The following is a 22,542-nucleotide window of genomic DNA, read 5'->3' on the forward strand; positions in this document are numbered from 1 at the left end:
GTAGCACATGCTGGCCCAGGAGTCAGGTAGACCTGGATTTGAGCCCAGACCTCACTGCCTGCTCATGATCTCAGTAGGCTTCAGTTCCCCCATCTGTAAATGGGACTAACAATAATACCCACCTTATAGGATTATTAATGGGCATTAGATTAAAAAATGGGTATATATTAAAATTTAGCATAGGGTCTGGTAGCTAGTGAGTAGTCAATATTTATGTGTATTTATTTGTGAATTTATGTATCTCCTCTGGAGAGAGCATAACTAGTAAACATGGAAAAGCTTTAAAGCCTTACATTTACCCATCATTGTTTATTGCTCCTGGTCTGTGGATTCTCTGCCTTCTCTCAGTGGTAACCCAAAGTACCTTTCACTAATTGCTTTGCTGTTTCATTCTTTTCTTTTTTTTCTTTTTTTTTTTTTTTGGAGATGGAGTCTTGCTCTGTCACCCAGGCTGGAGTGCGGTGGCGCAATTATGGCTCACTGTAACCTCTGCCTCCTGGGTTCAAGCGATTCTCCTGCCTCAGCCTCCTGAGTAGCTGGGATTACAGGTGTGCACCACCACACCTGGCTAATTTTTGTATTTTTAGTAGAGATGAGGTTTCACCATGTTGGTCAGGCTGGTCTTGAACTCCTGACCTCAGGTGATCTGCCTGTCTCAGCCTCCCAAAGTTCTGGGATTACAGGCATGAGCTACCGCGCCCAGCCTTCTCTTTCATTCTTGTGGGTGGTTCTCACCAACCTTGTTTTGTCCTCAGACTCTTCCCCTTTTCTAGGTGAAACCAACCCCTTCCTCCATGAAGGCCTCTTTCCTCAGGACAGAGCTGACTTTTAAATTGGTTGGTTGAATTTTGGGTTTTGTGGGCTAGGTATCCTTAAAATCATTTCTAGCAGCCTCAAAATGGTCTGCCTTGAATCTCATGTCTTTATGTCACGGGGAATGACAGCCTTTTCTCCCGTCTTTCTTCTTCATTGTGTTGGAAAGTGTCCTCCCAGTTTCTATTGGCAAGTCTTCATTTGAGTAAATTCCAATTCTTAATCTACTTCAAATATATATTGAATCATCATCTGCTTCAGAAATATAATGAAAACTGGCCAGGCATGGTGGCTCATACTTGTAAGCCCAGCACTTTGGGAGGCCGAGGCGGGCAGATCACCTGAGGTCAAGAATTTAAGACCAGCCTGATTAGCTGGGCATGGTGGTGCGTGCCTGTAGTCCCAGCTACTCAGGAGGCTGAGGCAAGAGAATCGCCTGAACCGAGGAGGTGGAGGTTGCAGTGAGCCTAGATAGCGCCACTGCACTCCAGCCTGGGTGACAGAGCAAGGCTCCTTTTCAAAACAAACAAACAAACAAACAAAAAAATACATATATAAAACAAAAACCTTCAAATGCATAAAAAGCGTATGAAGAAAAATACAACACACACCTTGGTACCCACTCCTCAGCTGGTTAACCGCCTTCATTTTTCTCAGAAGTCAGCACCTGTTAGAACCTGACAGCCAGCCTTGCCCGTCTCTCCCTGTAGTGTGTTCATCCGGTCCTGGTGTGCGTGTGTGTCACCCTGTGTTAGGCCACCAGCTTCAAGTCAGCTCTTTGACCTGAGTTAAAATTCAACTTCTTGATTTGATGATTGATTAAAGAATTCTCAGAACATCCAGTATTTATGCAATCTTAATGTACACATGGCCTCTAAGAAGGAAAAACAGTAATAACCACATACTCCTGGGTGGTATATTAGATGACAGATCTTTCTTACACAGCTGCATGTTTGTTCTCGACAGTGAATCCCCTGAGATGGTACTGCAGGTGGTAGATCAGGTCCCGTCTTACAAAGGAGAAGCAGCCATGGTGGATGAGTCCAGAACATGCAGCCTCAGTTTTATTTTCTTTGATTTGGGTACTTGTCTTCTATAGCTCTTTTTTTTTTTTTTTTGAGATGGAGTGTCACACTGTCATCCAGGCTGGAGTGCAGTGGCGTGATCTTGGCTCACTGCAACTTCCACCTCCCAGGTTTAAGCAATTCTCCTGCCTCAGCCTCCCAAGTAGCTGGGATTATAGGCATGCGCCACCACGCCCGGCTAATTTTTGTATTTTTTTAGTAGAGATGGGGTTTCACCATGTTGGCCAGGCTGATCTCAAACTCCTGACCTCAAGTGATCCATCTGCCTCCACCTCCCAAAGTGCTGGGATTACCGGCGTGAGCCACCGTGCCTGGCCACTCAAATAGACTTGTTTTAAAAACAAATATTATCATTTCTATAAATAGAAAACAAATAACATTTGTTATAAATAAGAAGAACTTCTGGGCATGGTGGCTCATGCCTGTAATCCCAGCAATTTGGGAGGCTCAGGTGAGAGGATCACTTGAGGCCAGGAGTTTGAGACTAGCGAGAACAACATAATGAGACCCTTATCTCTCAAAAAAAAAAAAAAGCTAGACGTGGTGTGCGCCTATAGTCCCAGCTACTCAGGAGGCTGAGGTGGAAGGATTGCTTGAGCCTAGGAGTTCAAGACTGCAGTGAGCCGAGATTTCTCTCCTGCACTCCGTCACTCCACCCTGGGTGACAGAGCAAGGCCCTGACTCTTAAAAGAAAAGAACCATATAAATACCCAGTGAAAAACCAAACAATCTTATTAAATCCAGAGCCAGATCTTGTTGCTAGCAAATATATTGATTCTGAGGCTGCCCTCACTTTGGCACCTGGTTAGAAAATGGTCTTAAAGACAGAGTAGCACCAAACTTCAACTTTCTTCTCAAGGCTAGCAGAAGAACTTTTAACAGAATAAAAAATGGAGCAACTTTTTTATTTTGGGACTTAATGTTTAATGCTACATATGTGAACTACCTAAAATTATCTCGTTTTCTGCCAGTAGTTTATGTGCTGCTCTAAGTGACAGCAGATCAACTCTCAAATCTCAGTGGATTAACACAGTAAAGGTTTATTTCCTGCTCATGCTACATGTCTAAAATGGGGGTGGGGTAAGGGCAGAGGGCAGGCTTCTCGACATAGTTACTGCTGCTCCACATAGCCACTCAGTTACCTAGGCTGAGGGAGGCTCTACCATCTTGCCAGTCATCATGACATGTTAGAAGAAAAGCTATAGGTCAGGCATGGTGGCTCACACCTGTAATCCCAACGATTTGGGAGGCCGAGGTGGGAGGATCGCTTGAACCCAGGAGTTCAAGACCAGCCTGGGCAACATAGTGAAACCTTGTGTCTACAAAAAATAATAATAAAATTAGCCAGGCATCATGGTGCACACCTGTAGTCCCAGCTACTCAAGAGGCTGTGGTGGGAGGACCACTTGAGCCCAGGAGGTCAAGGCTGCAGAGAGCCATGATCATACCACTGCACTTCAGCCTGGGTGACAGAAACTCTATCTCAAGAAAAAAAAAAAAAAAGAGAGAGGTTATACAGAACTGACACCTATTCTCTACTTTGCCTGGAAGTAATCGCCTCATTTCTCTTCTCAGTCCATTGGCTGGAACTGGTCATATGGCCTCACCTAAGTGCATGGGGGCTGGGAAGTATACAAGAGCACATGGGATATTTGGTGACCATTGCTGTCTCTGCTACATCTGTCTCTGCGATCTCAGGCTGTCTGGATGTATCTAGATGAAGAATGGATGTGGGCAGTTTTTGTTTGAAGAAGCTAATGATTATGTATGGGGTAGTTTGTAATTTATTAATATTATAATAATAAGCAAATGCAGGTGGTCAGATGTGTCAGGCCATTCCTTGGTAATCGTGTCTCCTTTCTTGAAGTTTCATTAAAGAACGATCAAAAGTCAACACAGTTCCTCTGAAGAATAAGAAGGCCTCCAGTTTTCATGAGTTTGCACGGAATACCAGTGATGCTTGGGACATTGGCGATGATGAGGAAGAGGACTTTTCCTCACCTTCTTTCCAAACTCTGAACTCAAAAGTTGCTTTGGCAACTGCAGCCCAAGTTCTAGAAAACCACAGCAAGCTGAGAGTAAAACCAGAACGGTCCCAGTCAACGACATCGGACGTTCCTGCCAGCTACAAGGTCATAAAGTCCAGCAGTGATGCCCAGCTGTCCAGAAACTCTAGTAAGTCCTTCCTGCTCCCTTCATAGCCTCAGCCTTCTCAGCAGCGTGCATTTTAAATAAAAGCGATTTTTCTTTGGGGCCTCACTCAGGTAGATATTCAATTGGGTGGTAAATAAACTCAAGCCTGAGATATGACATCATTAAGCCTGAGTGGTCACAAGCTATACTTGCCCCTCCCACAGTGGCGGCTGCCCAGTCTGGTGACCTGGGCCTTCACTCTCTGACACCCAGGTGTTGTTTGCCATTCTCCTCTTCTCTTCTTCCTTTCCCTGTGGTGGAGTCCACAACTTCTCTGGTTTGATTGCTTCACATTGCTTTAGGCCTGGTCAGGTTTAGAAATATTAACTAATGTATTTAAAGCTGTTAGTGGCTGAATTTCACAATTGTTTGGCACTGTGGTTTGACTTTCTCAGCCCTAGGGAACAGCCACTAGCATAAGGTTGTCTTTTCCTGTTCCTGAGGGAGGGAGCAAATGGGCCTAAAGGCCCCAGGTCCCAGCTTCCTGACCATCAGGCAGGTCCCATCAGGTTGGGTGGGGTAGAAGTAGAGGCCTCTCTGTTTCTTTTCAGGAAACTGGCCACAGTAATGGTGGATGTGATGGTGGTTGTATTAGACCTTTGGGGACTCTCAGTGTATTCCTTTAAATATTCATGGTTGTGTTTAATGTTGCCCTAATGGGTTTTATGAAAGTATGTTGGGAGCTGGAGAGGGAAGCTTTGTCATCACAGTGAGAGTTAAAGCAGTGAGCTGGTACAGGATGAAAAGGAAGTAGAAGAACATCAGAGCCCTGGAGTGTATCCTGGCTCATGTTCTGAGGGAACTTGTTCATGGCTGTAAGGTTTTGCAATCATTCCGCAGTTATTTTCCATCACTGATTTGGTCTCTAGCATGAACCTTCAGTGCCATGCACAGATAGGCATTCAGTGTTACTGGACCAGGTGGCCACAGCTGCAGGCTGTGGAAGGTGTCTACACACTGTGATGGAGGGTCTCCAGAGGTTTCCAGTGTGAGGAAGGCCCCTACCATGATCCATGATGAGCTGCCCTGTGCAGCCAGGACCTCCCCCGCCCAGCCCAGAGCATTCTTCCTGAGGAGTTCTTCTCCTGCCGTCATCTGTCTGTAAATAGGTAATAGCAGAGATTTACCTCTGTCTCAGCTTTGCAGTGTGTGTCTGCATTTTCTAGTCCCCTTGTTACACTAGGCGTCTCAGCCAACTGCCTCATGGAAGTTGTTTTTGTAAACCTTCTAGTAGTGCTGGTTGGTTGATAGTCACTGTTGAATTTTTGTTGTGACTACTACTTTTTAAGGCCCAGCCGTGTAAAGAATATGAAACAGTCATGGAAGCACAGCTAGAATTAAAAACCGAGTTTTGCTTGTGGTAATAAAAGAGTTTTAGAGTCAGGCTTACCTAAGGTGGTTTTTCACCTCTCACTTGCAAATTATTTAACCTCCCTGAGCTGCAGTTTCTTGTCTGTAAAATAGTTAGACATTCCTACCGTATGTTCTAAGGATCAAATGAGAGATCATATGTAAAAGTGACCTATATGCCTTATACATACGAAGCACTCAATATACGTGAGTCCTGTACTGCTTATTCCCCCTACCCACCATCTAGTGTAGAAATGTCGAGAACAAGACAGAGTTCAGTTTGAGTCTTTGTTTGTTATTTCAGTCATATCTTGGCAGAATTAAGAACTGGTTGATTTTGGTGGGAAATGTAGGAGCACAAAGGAACCGCAGCCACCGAAGGCAGGATTGCCTTAGGCCGGAGCTTCTCACCATTGTGCAGGGCACACTGGTGGGCCAAGAACCGGGTACTGGATGTGCGGGGATATTGATCCTTTTAGTCCTTGGAGCAGCCGGAGGTTCTGGGGCTTGTGGAGAGCAACCACCTCCATTTATTGCAGCCTTGTGCTTTGTGGTGTCATCTGCAGTGTCATCATTCCTTATGTGCTCTGTGGTGTGGAATGGGAAGGAAAACACTGCCTTAGACTAAACTAAACTCACTATTTGGCACCAAGAAAAGTTCCAAGTTAGGGTAGAAAGAAAACATTTGATTTTCCTTTAGAGTCACCAAAAAAGTTCTCAAAAGTTGCTGCAGCATCTGGCGTCTGTTACCACCTAAGGTGCCTTGGTGTGTTTGATATAAATGCAGCCCTTTCTCTGGGCAGTGAATGGGGTGTGGCTGGGTTCTGGCCCCTTGCTGCCCTTCAGCTGGGCACCTCAGACAGTGCACACAGGCAGCCACAGCCTTGGGGAGGAAACACGATGCTGAACGCTTAGGTTTAAGGCCTCTCAGAATCCATGCTCCTCACACAGCCCGTTCTCTTTTTTTTTCAAATGATCTCAGGTGATACATGCCTGAGGAACCCACTCCACAAACAGCAATCACTCCCTCTCCGGCCCATCATCCCCCTCGTTGCCCGGATCTCGGATCAGAACGCTTCTGGGGCCCCCCCAATGACTGTCCGGGAGAAAACCCGCCTAGAAAAATTCCGTCAGCTTCTCTCCAGCCACAACACTGACTTAGGTGAGTCCCTGTGAGCCCAGGCAAGGTAGGAGCTTTGGGTGACTGGAATTCTCAGAGACCTGGAAGCTACTGCTCTTTATTCTTCCTTCTTTTACTTTTCTAGCTTCTCCTGACCTGGTGCCCATTGCAGTGACATGCAGGTATTAAGTCAGACATATGTTACTAGAGATTATGGACCAAATTAGGTGGGACTGGTTTCTGTGGCCTGTAGACCCTAGTGCAACTATTCTGACTTTGGTCTCCCTTATCTCAAGGTGACTCTTACTAAAATCTACACCCACTGGTCTTTCCCTTCCCCTCTAACTTTCATCTCTGAGCTGACAGGACTGCTACTGCAAGGCTGTGTCCTTGGCACTTGGCTGCTCAGGGCTGTTTTGGGCTTTTCCGTGTGCTTATGGGTAGCAGGTGGTGGTGGTGGTCTTACATGGATGGAAGGAGACATCAGGCAGTGCTGGTTGCGGTTTGCTTTAGAGCATTTGTGGAGAGTTAACCCAACAAGGCTGTTTTCTGTTTACAGATGAACTGAGGAAGTATAGCTGGCCAGGGGTTCCCAGGGAGGTTCGACCTATAACCTGGAGACTCCTGTCGGTGAGTTCTACCCACTGTGTAGAGAAGTGTGAGCCTCACACAGCCCTTCTTGCCTGATGAGGTTAGTCTGGACACATTGGTCTTAACTCCATAGACTTCTCTAGTCCTACTGGATATGACAGAACTGTGGGACTGTAGTCCTATTTCTGTGCATAAAGAAATACATTCTTGAGAGTTTATTCACACACATGTGGAGGTACACAGACTTGTACCAATAGTCATGGTCTCATGTTCTTAACAGCGAGGAAGAAGAATAGAGTGAGATAGGGTGATTCCAGCACTTGCTTTGAGTAAGCTCCAACGTTCCCTGTGCTTCACTCCTGTTTCAGCCGGAATAACCAAAAGTTGAAACCCACTTTGATCTGTGAAGAGTTGATAAATTGGCCTCCCTTGGAAGCCTTACTAGTCCTGCTTTCACCAAGTACAGAGCACTGTGCCAGCCACTATGATGGGAACACGTGGGTTTCCTGAGCCTGTAAAATTCATTCATTCATCTAGTGAGGATTTATTGAGAGCCTGCTGTTTGCCAGGCATAGTGTCAGATGCTTTGAGCAGATGCAAAAATGAATAAACCACAGTCCCCACTCTCCAGGCACTCACTGCAGAATGCATTACATAAATGTTTTCAAGAAGAAGGGTCTGTCTCCTGACTGCTCGCCCCACCTCTACTCTTGCAACCATGTAATCATTGCCTCTGCCACTTCTAATAAGTTTAAATGCTATTCAGAGTAGATTTGGTGAGAACGGAAGGGGAACAGAAAATATAAGAATGAGAGTGGGATCTAGACCAGGGATAAGAATGAAAGTTGGCCTGGAGCTTTGGCTAGACCGGGGGCTGCTGCCAGAAGTTCTGTCTAAGTGTTGTAGCTGTATGTCACAGATTCCATTCAGCTGCTTCCTAAGCTGGTAGTTCTGAAAGTTACACTGGAAAAGAATGTAACTGACACCACCTTACTTGGCACACTGCTGAGATGTGCTGTAGAGGTTGCTATATCCCCGCATTTCTCAGAAGTATGGCGCTGGACACACACAGCCCTCCGAGGCCATGACTTGGGTCCAGCTCCCTCCCACTGACCTACATTCACTCCTGTACTGTGCCAGCTCTGGGAGCTGAGGAATGCTCACCAGTGGCACAAGCTCCAGCACAGTGCAGGGCCAAGGGAGTAAATAATCCTAGGAAAGCTGGCCTTGCTTCATCTGCTCACATGTGGATCTCATTGAATGAGGAGAGGGCAAAAAATGGGTGGCCAGAACCAAAAAGGGATTTACCCTTGGCAGTTTTCCTTCTTGATAGTTTCCAAACCACTGCATAGATTAAAATAAAAATTAAGGATTTATCCAACCATTGTCTTTCCCCATCTGACCAGCAGTCTTGTCTATAGGGCTATCTCCCAGCAAACACTGAGAGGAGGAAGTTGACCCTGCAGCGGAAGCGGGAAGAATATTTTGGCTTCATTGAACAGTATTATGACTCTCGAAATGAGGAACATCACCAGGATACCTACAGACAGGTACAGTCATCACCTGCTGCCTCTTTGCTTACCAGTCGTACACTTTAGGTATGTCTCATGGTAGTGCTCTCAGGGTACAGGCTTTCCAAGTCTTCCCGGCTGTGGTATATTGGTTAGGAGTCAAATTTATCCTCAAAACTGTTTCCCCTCTTTTCATTCAGCAGCTCTGATTTTAGCCATTTTAAATAGACAGACTTTTTTGGCACTAATCAGTGCACTGCTTCTCAAACTTTAATGTACATACAAATCACCTAGGATCTTGATAAGATCTCACCTACAGATTATGAGAAAATGCAGATTTTGATTTAGCGGGTCTCAGGTAAAGCCTGCAGTTCTAATGTGCTCCCTTGCAATGCTGCTGCTGCTGGTCCACCAACCACACTGTGAGTAGTAAGAGTTATCGAGCATGGAGAGGAAAGACAAACTTACTTAGCAGTGGTCCAGTCCCTCTGGACTATGACATCAGTATGTCTTTCTGGCAGCTCCAGTGCTGTTTTGGCATCTGTGACGGTCTGTAGGAGCTGTAGCTATCAGTAGTCTTGTCAGGGAGTCTTCTGTCATTGCCCATAATGGTCCTCATGGTCTGCGGAAAGGTCTGCTCCCAACATCACATGTGGAGGGAGGAGAAGAGTAGGCCAGGGGTTGCAGAAAGTGAAAGGTGGGCAGCTGTTTACAACAAGCCTCAAGAACTGAAGTAGCCTCTGCTGCTGCTGCTGACACAGTCTTTTGCATAGTTAGACTGGGCATTGGAAAATCCCTGAGTTGAAATGGACTATAGTGATGTCTTAGGTAACAGAAGTAAGAACTTTCAGCTTCAGTTACTGAAGGCCAACTCCTTTTGGTCCTTCCCCACTTCTTTTTTTTTTTTTTTTTTTTTTTTGAGATGGAGTCTTGCTCTGTCGTCCAGGCCGGAGTGCAGTGGTGTGATCTTGGCTCATTGCAGCCGCCACCTCCTGGATTCAAGTGATTCTCCTGCCTTAGCTTCCCGAGTAGCTGGGATTACAGGCATGTGCCACCAGGCCCGGCTAATTTTTTGTTTATCTTTTTTGAGACCGAGTCTCGTTCTGTCACCTAGGCTGGAGTGCAGTGGTGCAATCTCGGCTTGCTCCAGCCTCTGTCCCCCGGGTTCCAGCGATTCTCCTGCCTCACCCTCCTGGGTAGCTGGGATTACAGGCGCATACCACCACACCCAGCTAATTTTTGTAATTTTAGTAGAGACGGGGTTTTGCCATGTTGGCCAGGCTGGTCTCGAACTCCTGGCCTCAGGTGATCCACCCACCTTGGCCTCCCAAAGTGCTGGGATTACAGGTATGAGCCACCGCGCCCAGCCCTAATTTTTGTATTTTTAATGGAGACGGGGTTTCACCATGTTGGCCGGGCTGGCCTCAAACTCCTGACCTCAAGTGATCCACCTGCCTCAGCCTCCCAAAGTGCTGGGATTACAGGCATGAGCCATCGCCCTGGCCCTTCCCCGCTTCTTACACGTCATGACTTCATAAACAAGTTCATCTCTGGTTCCCTATTTTAGGACATTTTTGCAGTTTTCTGAGCTCTTTTAGTTCTTAGGTACTGTTGATGCGTAAGATTCTGAAAGATGGGTACCTACCTGGATCATACCTACTACATACATGCCAGCCCGGAGTGAAACAGACTTCAGAGCAATAAGAAAAAACCCTTAGGCTGTGAAGCCTATTGCCATTTGACTTTAGTGGTTTCTTTTGGGAGGTTTCCTCACTGTTTAATAAGCTACTGTTATCATGGAAACATGTTCCACATGGGCAGGTAGGTATAACTATATTTTTTTCTGTGTCAATCACTTCTTTCTGAAGATAAATTGTGTTTTCTTACTACTTTGATTCCCATTTCTTTTTTTTTTTTTTTTTGAGATGGAGTCTCGCTCTGTCACCCAGGCTGGAGTGCAGTGGCCCGATTGGCTCACTGCAAGCTCCACCTCCCGGGTTCACACCATTCTCCTGCCTCAGCCTCCCGAGTAGCTGGGACTGCAGGCACCCGCCACCACGCCCGGCTAATTTTTTGTATTTTTAGTAGAGATAGGGTTTCACCGTGTTAGCCAGGATGGTCTCGATCTCCTGACCTCATGATCCGCCCGGCTTGGCCTCCCAAAGTGCTGGGATTACAGGCGTGAGCCACTGCACCCGGCCAGATGATTCCCATTTCTTTAAAAAAAAAACTTGTCAAAAGAACAAACTGGGCCAGGCACGGTGGCTCACACCTGCAATCCCAGCACTTTGGCAGGCCGAGGCGGGTGGGTCACTGAGGTCAGGAGTTCAAGACCAGCCTGGCTAACATGGTGAAACCCTGTCTCTACTAAAAATGCAAAAATTAGCCAGGCGTAGTGGCAGGCGCCTGTAATCCCAGCTACTTGGGAGGCTGAGGCAGGAGAATCACTTGAACCCTGGAGGCGGAGGTTGCAGTGAGCTGAGATAGCGCCATTGCACTCCAGCCTGGGGGACAAGAGCGAGACTTCATCTCAAAACAAACAAACAAACAAACAAAAAAAACCTGGCATTTGTGTTTTTGGACATGCCTTCTCTTTTTCAGATTCACATTGACATTCCAAGGACGAATCCTCTCATTCCGTTGTTCCAGCAACCACTTGTACAGGAGGTGAGGGAATTACTTAATGTTCTTTGGCGCTTCTCCCCGTGTAGTTCTGTGGCACCTGTTTACAGATTTGCGGGTAATCATAATAGTACCTTATGTTCATATATGCAGCTTTGGTTCCTTCAGAGCATTCTCATTTGATCTTCGTTACAAATCTGTGAGCAGAATAACACTTTGAAAGGCTAAGGAACTTGCTCAGAATTTTGAGACTACCTGGTGGCAGAATGAAGAACCCACATCTTAGAATTCCTATTCCTGTATTTGCTCTAATTTATCAAGGTGGAAGTAGTGATTTTTTAAATTGTGGTAAAATATACATAATATAAAATTTACTGTGTTAACCCATTTTTTAGTGTACAGCTCAGTGGCATTAAGTACAGTCACATTGTTGTATGACCATCATCACCATCTACTTCCAGAACATTTTTCATCTTCCCAAACTGAAACTCTGTATCCATTAAATATTAACTCTCTTCTGCAGCCACCATTCTATTTGTCTCTAAGAATTTGGCTACTCCAGGCAGCTCAAATAAGTGGAATCATACAATACTTGTCCTTCTGTGACTGGCTTATTTCACTTAGCATAATATCTTTAAGGTTCATCCCTATTGTTGCATGTGTGAATTTCCTTTTTTAAGGCTGAATAATATTCCATTGTACATATGTAACACATACTGTTGAGCTATTCATCTGTCAGTGGACACATGGGTTGCTTTCACCTTTTGGCTATTGTGAGTAATGCTGCTGCTAGTATGGGTATGTGAATATCTGTTTGAGTCTCTGTTTTAAATTCTTTTGGGTATATATTTAGAAGTGGGATTAGTAGTTATATTTTGAGATCTAACAAGTTAATGAAGTACATGGAAGGTGTCAGTGGGGCTATTATGTTTTGACTTAAGCAGTAACTGTAAACTTCTTAAGATTAGGGATTTCCTTTGCAACTTTACAGTAGCCAGGACACTAAGTATTAGTGCTCTTTTAACAGAACTTTCAGTTCTCATAATAGAGAGGGGTGGTGGTTAAAATGCTGAAAATAATTTCTATTTGACTTTGGGTTATATTTATAATTTTGTTTAAATATAGATGTCTCCACTGGTGGGGTCCCTCATGTCTTACCCATAGCATAAAGAAGATTTTGAAGGTAACATCATTATTTTAACTATAAGATTCAGCTCACAGGAAGCCAAAAACCCATTCACGATCCCTTTATCCTCCCATACAGTTTTCCATGGCTCAGCACTGCTTATTCCTCATTTTAACTTGGAGATGTTCAGAGACTTTTCTTTTACCTGTGCATGCTTACTCTGAATTTGGAGATGGGAAAAGTAGTCAGTTTAAAAGGCTTCTCAGCCAGGCATGGTGACCCACTCCTATAATCCCAGTACTTTGGGAGGCCAAGGCCAGAGGGTTGCTTGAGCCCACGAGTTTGAGACCAGCCTGAGCCCAGGAGTTTGAGACCAGTCTGGGTAACATAGTGAGACCCTGTCTCAAAAAAATTACAGAATTAGTCAGGCATGGTGGTGCGTGCCTGTGCTACTGTGCCTGTGCTACTTGGGAGGCTGAGGAGGGAGGATCTCTTGAGCCCAGGTGGTCAAAGCTGCAATGAGCCATGATCGTGCTACTGCACTCCAGCCTGGGTGACAGAGCAAGATCCTGTCTCAAAAAAAAAAGATTGGGGGGTGGTGGCTTCTTTTAGTAGTGCATCCTGAATACAATATTGGAACTCAAACTTTATTCTTCCCAATTTTTCCTGAATGACCATTTCATCTAGCAGGCTACAGTCATCTTTTAAATTTTTTTTTATTTTAACTTTTTAAGAGACAGAGTCTCACTCTGTCACCCAGGCTAGAGTGCAGTGGCGTGATCATAGCTCACTGCAGCCTCTACCTCCTGGGCTCAAGCCTCCTGCCTCAACCTCCTGCCTCAACCTCCCAAGTAGCTGGGGCTACAATCATGCACTACCACACCTGGCTAATTTTTTTTCTCATAATTTTTTGTACAGATGGGGTCTTGCTTTGTTGCCCAGGACTGGTCTCGAACCCCTGGCCTCAAGCAATCTTTCTGCTTCTTCCTCTCAAAATGCTGGAATTACAAGGCGTGAGCCACCATCCAGGCTGGTAAAAATGCCAACCAAGAAGCAAAGAACTAAGTAACACTGAATATGGAAAGGCTTGCTTTGAAAACCTGAAAGATACTTGATAATTGACTATAGTATGTAAGAATTACCCACACTAGTAGAAGAGAAACAGGAAGACCTCCAGCGGTTCTCCTATCCACTCCTCTATAAGGCAGGATTATCCCAGACTTTTTCTATAGTGAACATCCCATGGTCTCCCCTGATTACCAGGCTTGGTGCTCTTCAGTTTCCATCTCTTTGACCACTTCACTTGTACCACGTGAGTGTGTCTGTGCTGTCCCACCCTGACTAGAGAGGATGATCATAGGTCTTCTGATTCTGAACAGCTAGCTTCCATGTGCTTGGCCATTGTTACAGCCAGGTGCCAAGGATTTGAGTATTTACAAGGGGCCGATCCTATAGAGTAGAAGCCCTTCTAAGTCCTTTGGAAAGACCAGCCTGGAGGAGCTTTTTAATAGAGGCGTCTAGACAGACCCAGGTCACGAGAAGTGCAAAGAAAGAGAGTGAGGCAGGGAATTCTTGAGATTTTCCTGAAAATGGTGGTTCTAGCTTTGGCTGTATTTTCAAGATAGAGGGATCATTTAGCAACAGAGAGAAAATAGAGTGTAAGAGTGCTCCCATTAGAGTGTTGGGCCAAATGCAAATGAGGGTGCTATGCCTTTTCCTCAGCCACACAAAGCAAATGGGTCGGTCTAGTGAAGGCAGAGAGGCCAGCTCCCTTCCAGGGAGGGCTTTGTTCTCACTGCCTATGAAGGCAGCAGTGTTGACAGTGAAAGAAACCATTTCTCAGCTCTGTTTGCCAGCTGTAGGCACAACTATCTATGACAGAGAGGCTGGGAAGCATCGTTTATGTCTCTAGATTCTCTATGTCCCTCCTACACTAGATAACCATCTCCAAAAACCATATAACCATTTCCTGTTTGTTGGTCTCCCTGGGAGGTTTCTCCCTTCCACCTGCTTGAGAGGGCCTCTTCAATCTGATGCAGTGGTGACTGGCTGAGATTCTCCCAAGTCCACGTGCTTTCTAATCTCCTACCCTATCATCTGCATGTACTCACATCACCTCTGCCATCTCTCTGGTGTGGTTCACAGAGGCATGAGGCAGCCCAGTCAAAGCCAGTCTCAAGAATGTGTCAGACTCAGGAGTTGTGGCCACCAGGATGAAACCAGGCAATGGGTATTATCAGGTTGAGAGAAGGTGGGGAGAAGCTCAGAGGGCCTAATGAAAGCGAGGGTAATATAGTTGAGTGGGACAGGGCATGATTATGTAAAGGGACCATAAAGATCTTTCCTTTGTCCCCAGTGTAGGCCTCTGGCTTCTTGTGGCTAATATGCTAAACCCCAGGGCCTTTCCCATGGGGCCCTGGCTGGTTTCTCTGTTCTCAAATTCCCAGCTATAGGAGTCCATAGGATTTTGTTTGACTTCCTATCCTTAGCAAATGTCTGGGTTGTATCCTGATATGTGAAGTGACTTCCTGCAATGTGCAGTCTGTCACTTGGTCCTAGTCAGGCTGGGTTAGAATTAAATCAAGACCTCCTTTCTTCTCAGCAGGGAGAAGGGAGGGTGGTAGAAAAAGTATTTCCTCTCTAAATCCTATAATGACCAAAAAAAAAAAAAAAAAAATTTTAGAAAAAAGCATCAGAACTGGGATGTCCTGATATCTTGCTCTTGGAAATAGGAAACCGTATCTACAGATGAGAATGTGGTGGCCTGAATTAACAGCATTCATCCCAAATGTTTTCTAAGGCATTTGGGTTTGCTATTCTTTCCTTCTCCCAATTTCATATTGTGGTGACCAGATAATGAAAAAATGAATAAAGGGCAAGAAGTATCTACCCCTACTTGAAAACAATTAGTGTATTTAGAAACTTTTTGCATTTATATACTTCTTTATCCCACAGTATCTTAAAATTTTCCTAAAAATTCTACACCAACCTAGAGGTAAATTGTGAAGTAGGTAAACGGAGGGAGGGAGTGTGTGTCCCCATGATTTAACACTTGTGTCTTTCTCTCTCATTTTCCTAGATCTTTGAAAGAATTCTATTTATTTGGGCCATCCGCCACCCTGCCAGTGGGTATGTCCAGGGAATTAATGACCTGGTCACTCCATTCTTTGTCGTCTTCCTCTCAGAATATGTGGGTAAGAAGCATTAGTACCAAGCTGAACAAGCTATTGCTCTTTCTTATCTGCCGTCTGTCTGTTTGTTTTTTCCAAGAGTCCAGCCAGTGGGTATGTCTTGCTAGAAAATAGAGAGTGCCTTTGGCATACACAGCTAAAACTACTTTTAACAGCGGTTGCTGCCTGGAATTTATCTCTTAAGATGGTCACAGATCTCACCTAAAAAGACCTGCTTTGTCACAAGAATGACCACATTGATAAGTTTTGTGGTTTGATGGTTTATTTGAGATTATTTTAGGATTATTTTGAACTTGTTTCCGACGCAGGCCCTCATCCAAGTAAACTGGAATTTTAGATTGGACATCAGGCCTGCACACTCCAGTTCACTTGCTGTATCTTAGGAGCAGGATGTGGATGTGCAGAGGACAAAAAGTTGTGGCACCAGAACCCAGCACATACGGGAAGTGATGGAATGGGCCAAGGAGAACTCCAGGACCTTGATTTCTCCCACACCTTCTTCACCTCTCACCCCACTGGGTTCTTGTCACTTTGGAGAGAGATTAGATTTCATGGCAGCAGTTAGGTTTTCTTGTAGTCCCAGCCTCTGCCAGCCAGCCTAAGTTAAGCAGAGTCAAAGGAGTTGAGGATCCTGTGTTTCTCTGTTTTGGTTTCCTTAATCACTTGTGCTGAGAGAGTCACAGGAAAACCCATCTGCCATGTTCTGATGCTTTGTTTCCTTAGGTAAGGAGAACCTCATGTAGGAGTAAGAACATCGAAAGGGATCTTAGAAAGCCATTCATGTAATCCCTCATTTCACTGAGAAGTTGTGAGATTCTCTGTCTCCTTATTAGAGGCAGAGCTAGAACTAAAACCATTTTCTTTAGACTCTGAGGGTAGTGGATGATTGTGGTTTTTGGAGGAAGCCATTTGGAGGGGTTAGGGGGTTGGGTAATGAGAAATGGGTGAGAGTGGAGCCCTTTGAAGAGGAGAGCATAAGAAATGTCTCACTTGGTCTATCCTATCCAGGTTTTGCGGTGGGGCTCAAAGGGATGATGAGGTCTTTCATGAGGCAGTCTCAGAAAATTAAGAATTAAGGCAACTGACTAAGAAAGCTTTTTCTAGAGGACTTTTTACATCTCCCCCGCCCGCCCCCCCACAATAGATCAACTTTTGGAAACAGCGTAATTCTACTGTGTTGTATAATTTTATCAAGAGAGCATTTCAGCTGATCTGTTGGGATTTTTTAGTTGCTTCTTGCAGTAGTAATTTTCTAAAATAGTGTTGAAGAATGAGCCTAGGATGGTATTAATCCATTCATTAATCTACATTTGAAGTCTAAATGCTGTCATGAAATCTTGCTAACAGTGTTATGCCAGTTAAAAATAATCCTCAGCAGCTGTAGTTCTGATTAGATATTTAATTATCTTGTTAGCTACCATTTATATTTTGTTCCAAGCATGTCTTCACTTTCTTCAGGTGCCCATCCCATTACTACCTCAACCCCATCAAAGCAGTGTGCCTTCCTGTGATAGATATGACTGCTTTCTGATCTTGGTACAGGCATATCTTGTTTTATTGAGCTTTGTAGATATTGCATTTTTATAAATTGAAGATTTGTGGCAACCCTGCGTTAAGCAAGTCTATCAGTGCCATTTTTCAAAAGCATGTGTTCACTTTATGTCTGTGTGTCACATTCTGATAATTCTCACAGTATTTTTAACTTTTCATTATTATTATTATTATTATTTTTTGAGACAGAGTCTCGCTCTGTCGCCCAGGCTGGAGTGCAGTGGCGTGATCTCGGCTCACTGCAACCTCCGCCGCCTGGGTTCAAGCGATTCTCGTGCCTCAGCCTCCCGAGTAGCTGGGACTACAGGCACCTGCCACCATGCCCGGCTAATTTTTTGTATTTTAAGTAGAGATGGGGTTTCACCGTGTTAGCCAGGATGGTCTCGATCTCCTGACCTCATGATCTGTCCACCTCGGCCTCCCAAAGTGCTGGGATTACAGGCATCAGCCGCCGTGCCTGGCCCAACTTTACATTATTATTATATCTGTCATGGTCATCTGTGATCAGCGAACTTTGATGTTACTATTGTAATTATTTCAGGGTGCCATGAACTGCCTCCATATAAGACAGTGAACTTAATTTATAAATGTTGTGTGTGTTCTGATTGCTCCACCAGCTGGTCCTTCCTCATCTCCCTCTCCTTGGGCCTCTCTATTCCCTGAGACAAAACAGTATTCAAATTAGGTCAATTAATAACCCTGCAATGGCTTGTAAGTGTTCAAGGGAAAGGAAGAGTTACATGTCTCTCTCACTTTAAATCAAAAGCTATAAATGATTAAGCTTAGTGAAGAAGGTAGGTCAAAAGCTGAGACAGACTGAAAGCTATGCCTCTTGTGCCAGCATGCCAAATTGTGAGCAACGGAAAAGTTCTTGAAGTAAACTAAAAATGCTACTCCAGTGAACACACAAATAATAAGAAATCAAAATAGCCTTATTGCTCATATGGATAGAAGAATGAACTAGCTACAACATTCCCTTAATCCAGAGCTTAACCCAGAGCAAGGCCTTAACTCTCTTCACTTTCATAAAGGCTAAGAGAGGTGAGGAAGCTGCAGAAGAAAAGTTTGAAGCTAGGAGAAGTTGGTTTTCATGAAGTTTAGGGAAAGAAGCCATCTCCGTAACATAAAAGTGCAGGGTGAAGCGACAAGTGCTGATGTAGAAGCTGCAGCAAATTGTCCGGAAGATCTAGTTAAGGTCATTGATGAAGGCGGTACACTAAACAGCAGATTTTCAATACAGACAAAACAGCCTTCTATTGGAAAAAGATGCTATCTGGGACATTCTTTTTTAAATTTAATTTTTTTTTTTAAGAGACAGTGGCATGATCATAGCACAGTGTAACCTTATACTCTGGCTAAAGCAATCCTCCTGCCCCCCAGGTAGCTAGAACTGCAGATGCACACCCACCCACCTGGCTAACTTTATAAAAACAGTTTTTGTAGAGAGGGGGTCTTGGTATGTTGCCCAGGCTGGTCTTGAATTCTTGGTTCAAGTGATCCTCCCATCTTGGCCTCCTGAGTAGTTGGGGTTACAAGTACGTAGTAGCCACTATGGCCAGCCTGCCATCTAGGACTTTCATAGCTAGAGAGGAGTAGTCAATGTCTGGCCTCAAAGGACAGGCTGACTCTCTTGTTAGGGGCTAAGGCAGCTGGTGACTTTAAGTTGAAGCCTGTGCTCATTTACCATTCCGAAAACCCTAGGGCCCTTAAGAATTATGCAAAATATACTCTGCCTGTGCTTTATAAGTGGAACAACAAAGCCTAGATGACAGCACATCTGTTTATGGCATGATTTATTGAATATTTTAAGGCTACCGTTGAGACCTCTTGCTCACAAAAAAATATTTCTTTCAAAATATCACTGTCCATTGACAACGAACCTAGACACCTGAGAGCTCTGATGGAAATGTACAAGGAGATTAGTGTTTTCATACCTGCCAACACAGCATCTGTTCTGCAGCCTGTGGATCAAGAAGTCATTTCAACTCATGAGTCTTATTATTTAAGAAATATATTTAGTTATTTAGTAAAGCTATAGCTGACATACTTTCTTGAGATGGAATCTACTCCTGGTGAAGATGCTGTGAACATTTGAAATGACAACAAAAGATTTAGAATATTACATAAACTCAACTAGTAAAGCAGTGGCAGGATTTGAGAAGGTTGACTCCAATTTTTTTTTTAAATTTATTTATTTGGAGATGGGGTCCCACTCTGTTGCCCAGGCTGGAGTGCAGTGGTGTAATCATAGCTCAAACTGTAACCTCAAACTCCTGGGCTCAAGTGATCCTCCTGCCTCAGCCTTCTGAGTAGGTAGGACTACAGGTGTGCGCCACCATACCCAGCCAATTTTTTTATTTTTTGTAGAGATGGGGGTTTCATTGTGTTGCCCAGGCTGGTCTTCAATTCCTGGCCTCAAGCAGTCCTTCTGCCTTGGCCTCCCAAAGTCCTGAGAGTATAGGCGTGAGCTACCACACCTGGCCAGATTGACTTCATTTTTTAATTTTTTTATTTTTTTCAGATAAATAGAAAGTCTAGTTTTATTTTAAGCTTTACATTTTTGTCAAGTGCAAGGTCAGCCAGCTAAGATTTCCAATAATTACTGAAGTAATAACTTCTGCTGGCATGTCTTCTGAGTCTCCATTTCCTCCACTGATATTCATCCAAATAATAAGAGAAACACAATTGCAGTTGAGTTTACTATTATCAATGGCACTCTCATCAAGGTTCTTACAGATCAAATAAGGTTCATTAGCTGAGATTTAATTCCTGGCTCCTGTCCAAATCCATCGATTCCCTGGTCTGTTCCCCAGCCAAAGTTCCACATGGCTGGGGAGGCCTCACAATCATAGCAGAAGACAAATGAGGAGCAGAGTCATGTCTTACATGGTGGCAGGCAAGAGACTGACTTCAATTTTGAAAGAAGTTCTACCGTGGGTAAAATGCTATCAAACAGAATCACATGTTACAGCGAAATCTTTTGTGAAAGGAAAAGTCAGTCAATGTGGCCAACTTTGTTACTGTCTTGTTTAAGAAATTGTCACAGCCAGCCCAGCCTTTAGCAACCATCACCCTGATCAGTCAGCAGCCATCAACATTGAGGCAAGATCCTCCACTAGCAAAAAGATTATGACTTGCTGAAGGCTCAGATGATTGTTAGCACTTTTTAACAATAAAATATTATTTACTAATTAGTGGGGTGTGGTGGCATGCACCTGTAATTCCAGCTACTGGAGAGGCTGAAGCAGGAGAATTGCTTGAACCCAGGAGGCAGAGGTCGCAGTGAGCTGAGATCGCATCGCTGTACTCCTGCCTGGGCAACAGAGAGAGACTCCGTCTCAAAAAATAATAATAAATAAAAAAGTATTATTTATTTGTTGATTGATTGATTGATTGAGACAGGGTCTCACTCTGTCACCCAGGCTGGATTGATTGATTGATTGAGACAGGGTCTCTGTCACCCAGGCTGGAGTGCAGTGGCATGATCATGGCTCATTGTAGCCTCAATCTGCTGACTCACGTGATCCTCTCACCTCAGCGTCCTGGATAGTTGGGACTACAGGGGAGTGCCATCACATTTAGCTAATTTTTTTTATTTTTTGTAGAGATAAATTTTTGCCACGTTGCCGAGGCTCGTCTTGAACCCCTGAGCTCAAGCGTCCTCCTGCCTCAGCTTCCCAAAGTGTTGGGATTACAGGCATGAGCCGCCATGCCTGATCCTAGTCTCATCGCCTCTATCCATTGTCTACTCCCTCACCATTGTGAATTATTTTGAAGCAAATCTCAATGTCAAACATCATATCATTTTATGCATAAATTTTTTATATGTATCTCTGAAAAGTATATATGTATATGCACACACATACACACACGCACACACACACACACACACACATATATATATATTATAATTTTTTGTTTGTTTTTTTGAGACAGTCTCACTCTGTCGCCCATACTGGAGTGCAGTGGCACGATCTCAGCTCACTGCAAGCTCCATCTCCTGGGCTCAAGCAGTCCTCCCACTTCAGCCTCCCGAGTAGTTGGGACTATAGCCTTGCACCACCATGCCCGGCTAATTTTTGTATTTTTTGTAGAGACAGGGTTTCACCATGTTGCCCAGGCTGGTCCTGAACTCCTGAACTCAAGCCATTTACCTGCCTCAGCCTCCCAAAGTGCTGGGATTACAGGCGTGAGCCACTGCACCTGGCCAAAGATATTTTTTTAAAACACACAGCCATAATGCAATTATCACATCTAAAAAGTAGTAATAGCTCCTTTATGTAATCTAATATACAGTTGTATTCATAAATCTATTCAACAGTTTGAATCAGGGTCCAAATCAGAGCTGCATATTATAGTTGGTTGTCTCTCTTAATCCTCCAGCTCCCATCCGTCTCTCTTTCCCTTAGGAGTTCGTAGCTGTAGCCCTTGTTTTTCTGGCCAAGCAGTAACATTACACTGGTTTTTAAAGTACTTTGTTATTTGCAAAGAACTTGGACATACCTGATTTCCTTTAGTAGGGCCCAATATCTCTTTAAGGTAGATGTATCAAGCCATTTTATAAGGTGAAAAATCCAAGACTCAGGGGTCTAATGAGCTTCTTGAACTCAAATACCTGTGCTTGGCCTTAATACCTGTGCTCTTTATATGACTTGGTGGTGTCTCAACTTCAATCCTTGTTCTTGGACTTCTAATGGCTTCACCTATTATATTTAATGCTCTAAAGCAGGCAGTACCTTTCTTATTGCTTATCTTTCTAAAAAAAATTGTAGTAGAAGTATGTTCATTAAAAAAATCAAAACAACATTCTACTATAAAGATACATGCACATGTATTTTATTGCAACACTGTTCACAATAGTAAAGACTTGGAACCAACCCAGATGCCCATCAATGATAGACTGGATAAAGAAAGTGTGACACATTTACACCATGGAATACTATGCAGCCATAAAAAAGAATGAGTTCATGTCCTTTGCAGGGACATGGATGAAGCTGGAAACCATCATTCTCAGCAAACTAACACAGGAACAGAAAACCAAACACCGCATGTTCTCACTCATAAGTGGGAGTTGAACAATGAGAACACATGGACACAGGGAGGGGAACATCACACACCAGGGCCTGTTAGGGGTTGGGGGGCCTAGGGGAGAGATAGCATTAGGAGAAATACGTAATGTAGATGACAGGTTGATGGGTGCAGCAAACCACCATGGCATGTGTATACCTATGTAACAAACCTGCACGTCCTACACATGTACCCCAGAACTTAAAGTATAATTAAAAAAAAAAAATCAAAACAATATAGAAGTGTTAACAAACACACACCTACCTCCAAGATAACTACAGTTGTTAACCTCTTGTTGTGTGTTCTTCCAGACCTTTTCCTA

At 44.1% G+C, this 22,542-nt stretch overlaps 1 protein-coding gene across 1 annotated transcript in view; it reads left to right on the forward strand.

The window, feature by feature from the left end:
- Nucleotides 1–22,542, forward strand: part of TBC1D22B (TBC1 domain family member 22B) — a 77,455-nt gene that overhangs the window by 21,022 nt on the left and 33,891 nt on the right. The window contains exons 3-8 of the mRNA XM_054490761.2: nt 3,766–4,073; nt 6,424–6,603; nt 7,121–7,191; nt 8,574–8,702; nt 11,265–11,330; nt 15,491–15,605. Coding sequence (XP_054346736.1) covers nt 3,766–4,073; nt 6,424–6,603; nt 7,121–7,191; nt 8,574–8,702; nt 11,265–11,330; nt 15,491–15,605 — 869 coding nt within the window. The remainder of the gene's footprint in view (nt 1–3,765; nt 4,074–6,423; nt 6,604–7,120; nt 7,192–8,573; nt 8,703–11,264; nt 11,331–15,490; nt 15,606–22,542) is intronic.

The sequence above is a fragment of the Pongo pygmaeus genome, chromosome 5 (genome assembly GCF_028885625.2).
Source record: "Pongo pygmaeus isolate AG05252 chromosome 5, NHGRI_mPonPyg2-v2.0_pri, whole genome shotgun sequence".
Classification (NCBI taxonomy): Eukaryota; Metazoa; Chordata; class Mammalia; order Primates; family Hominidae; genus Pongo; species Pongo pygmaeus.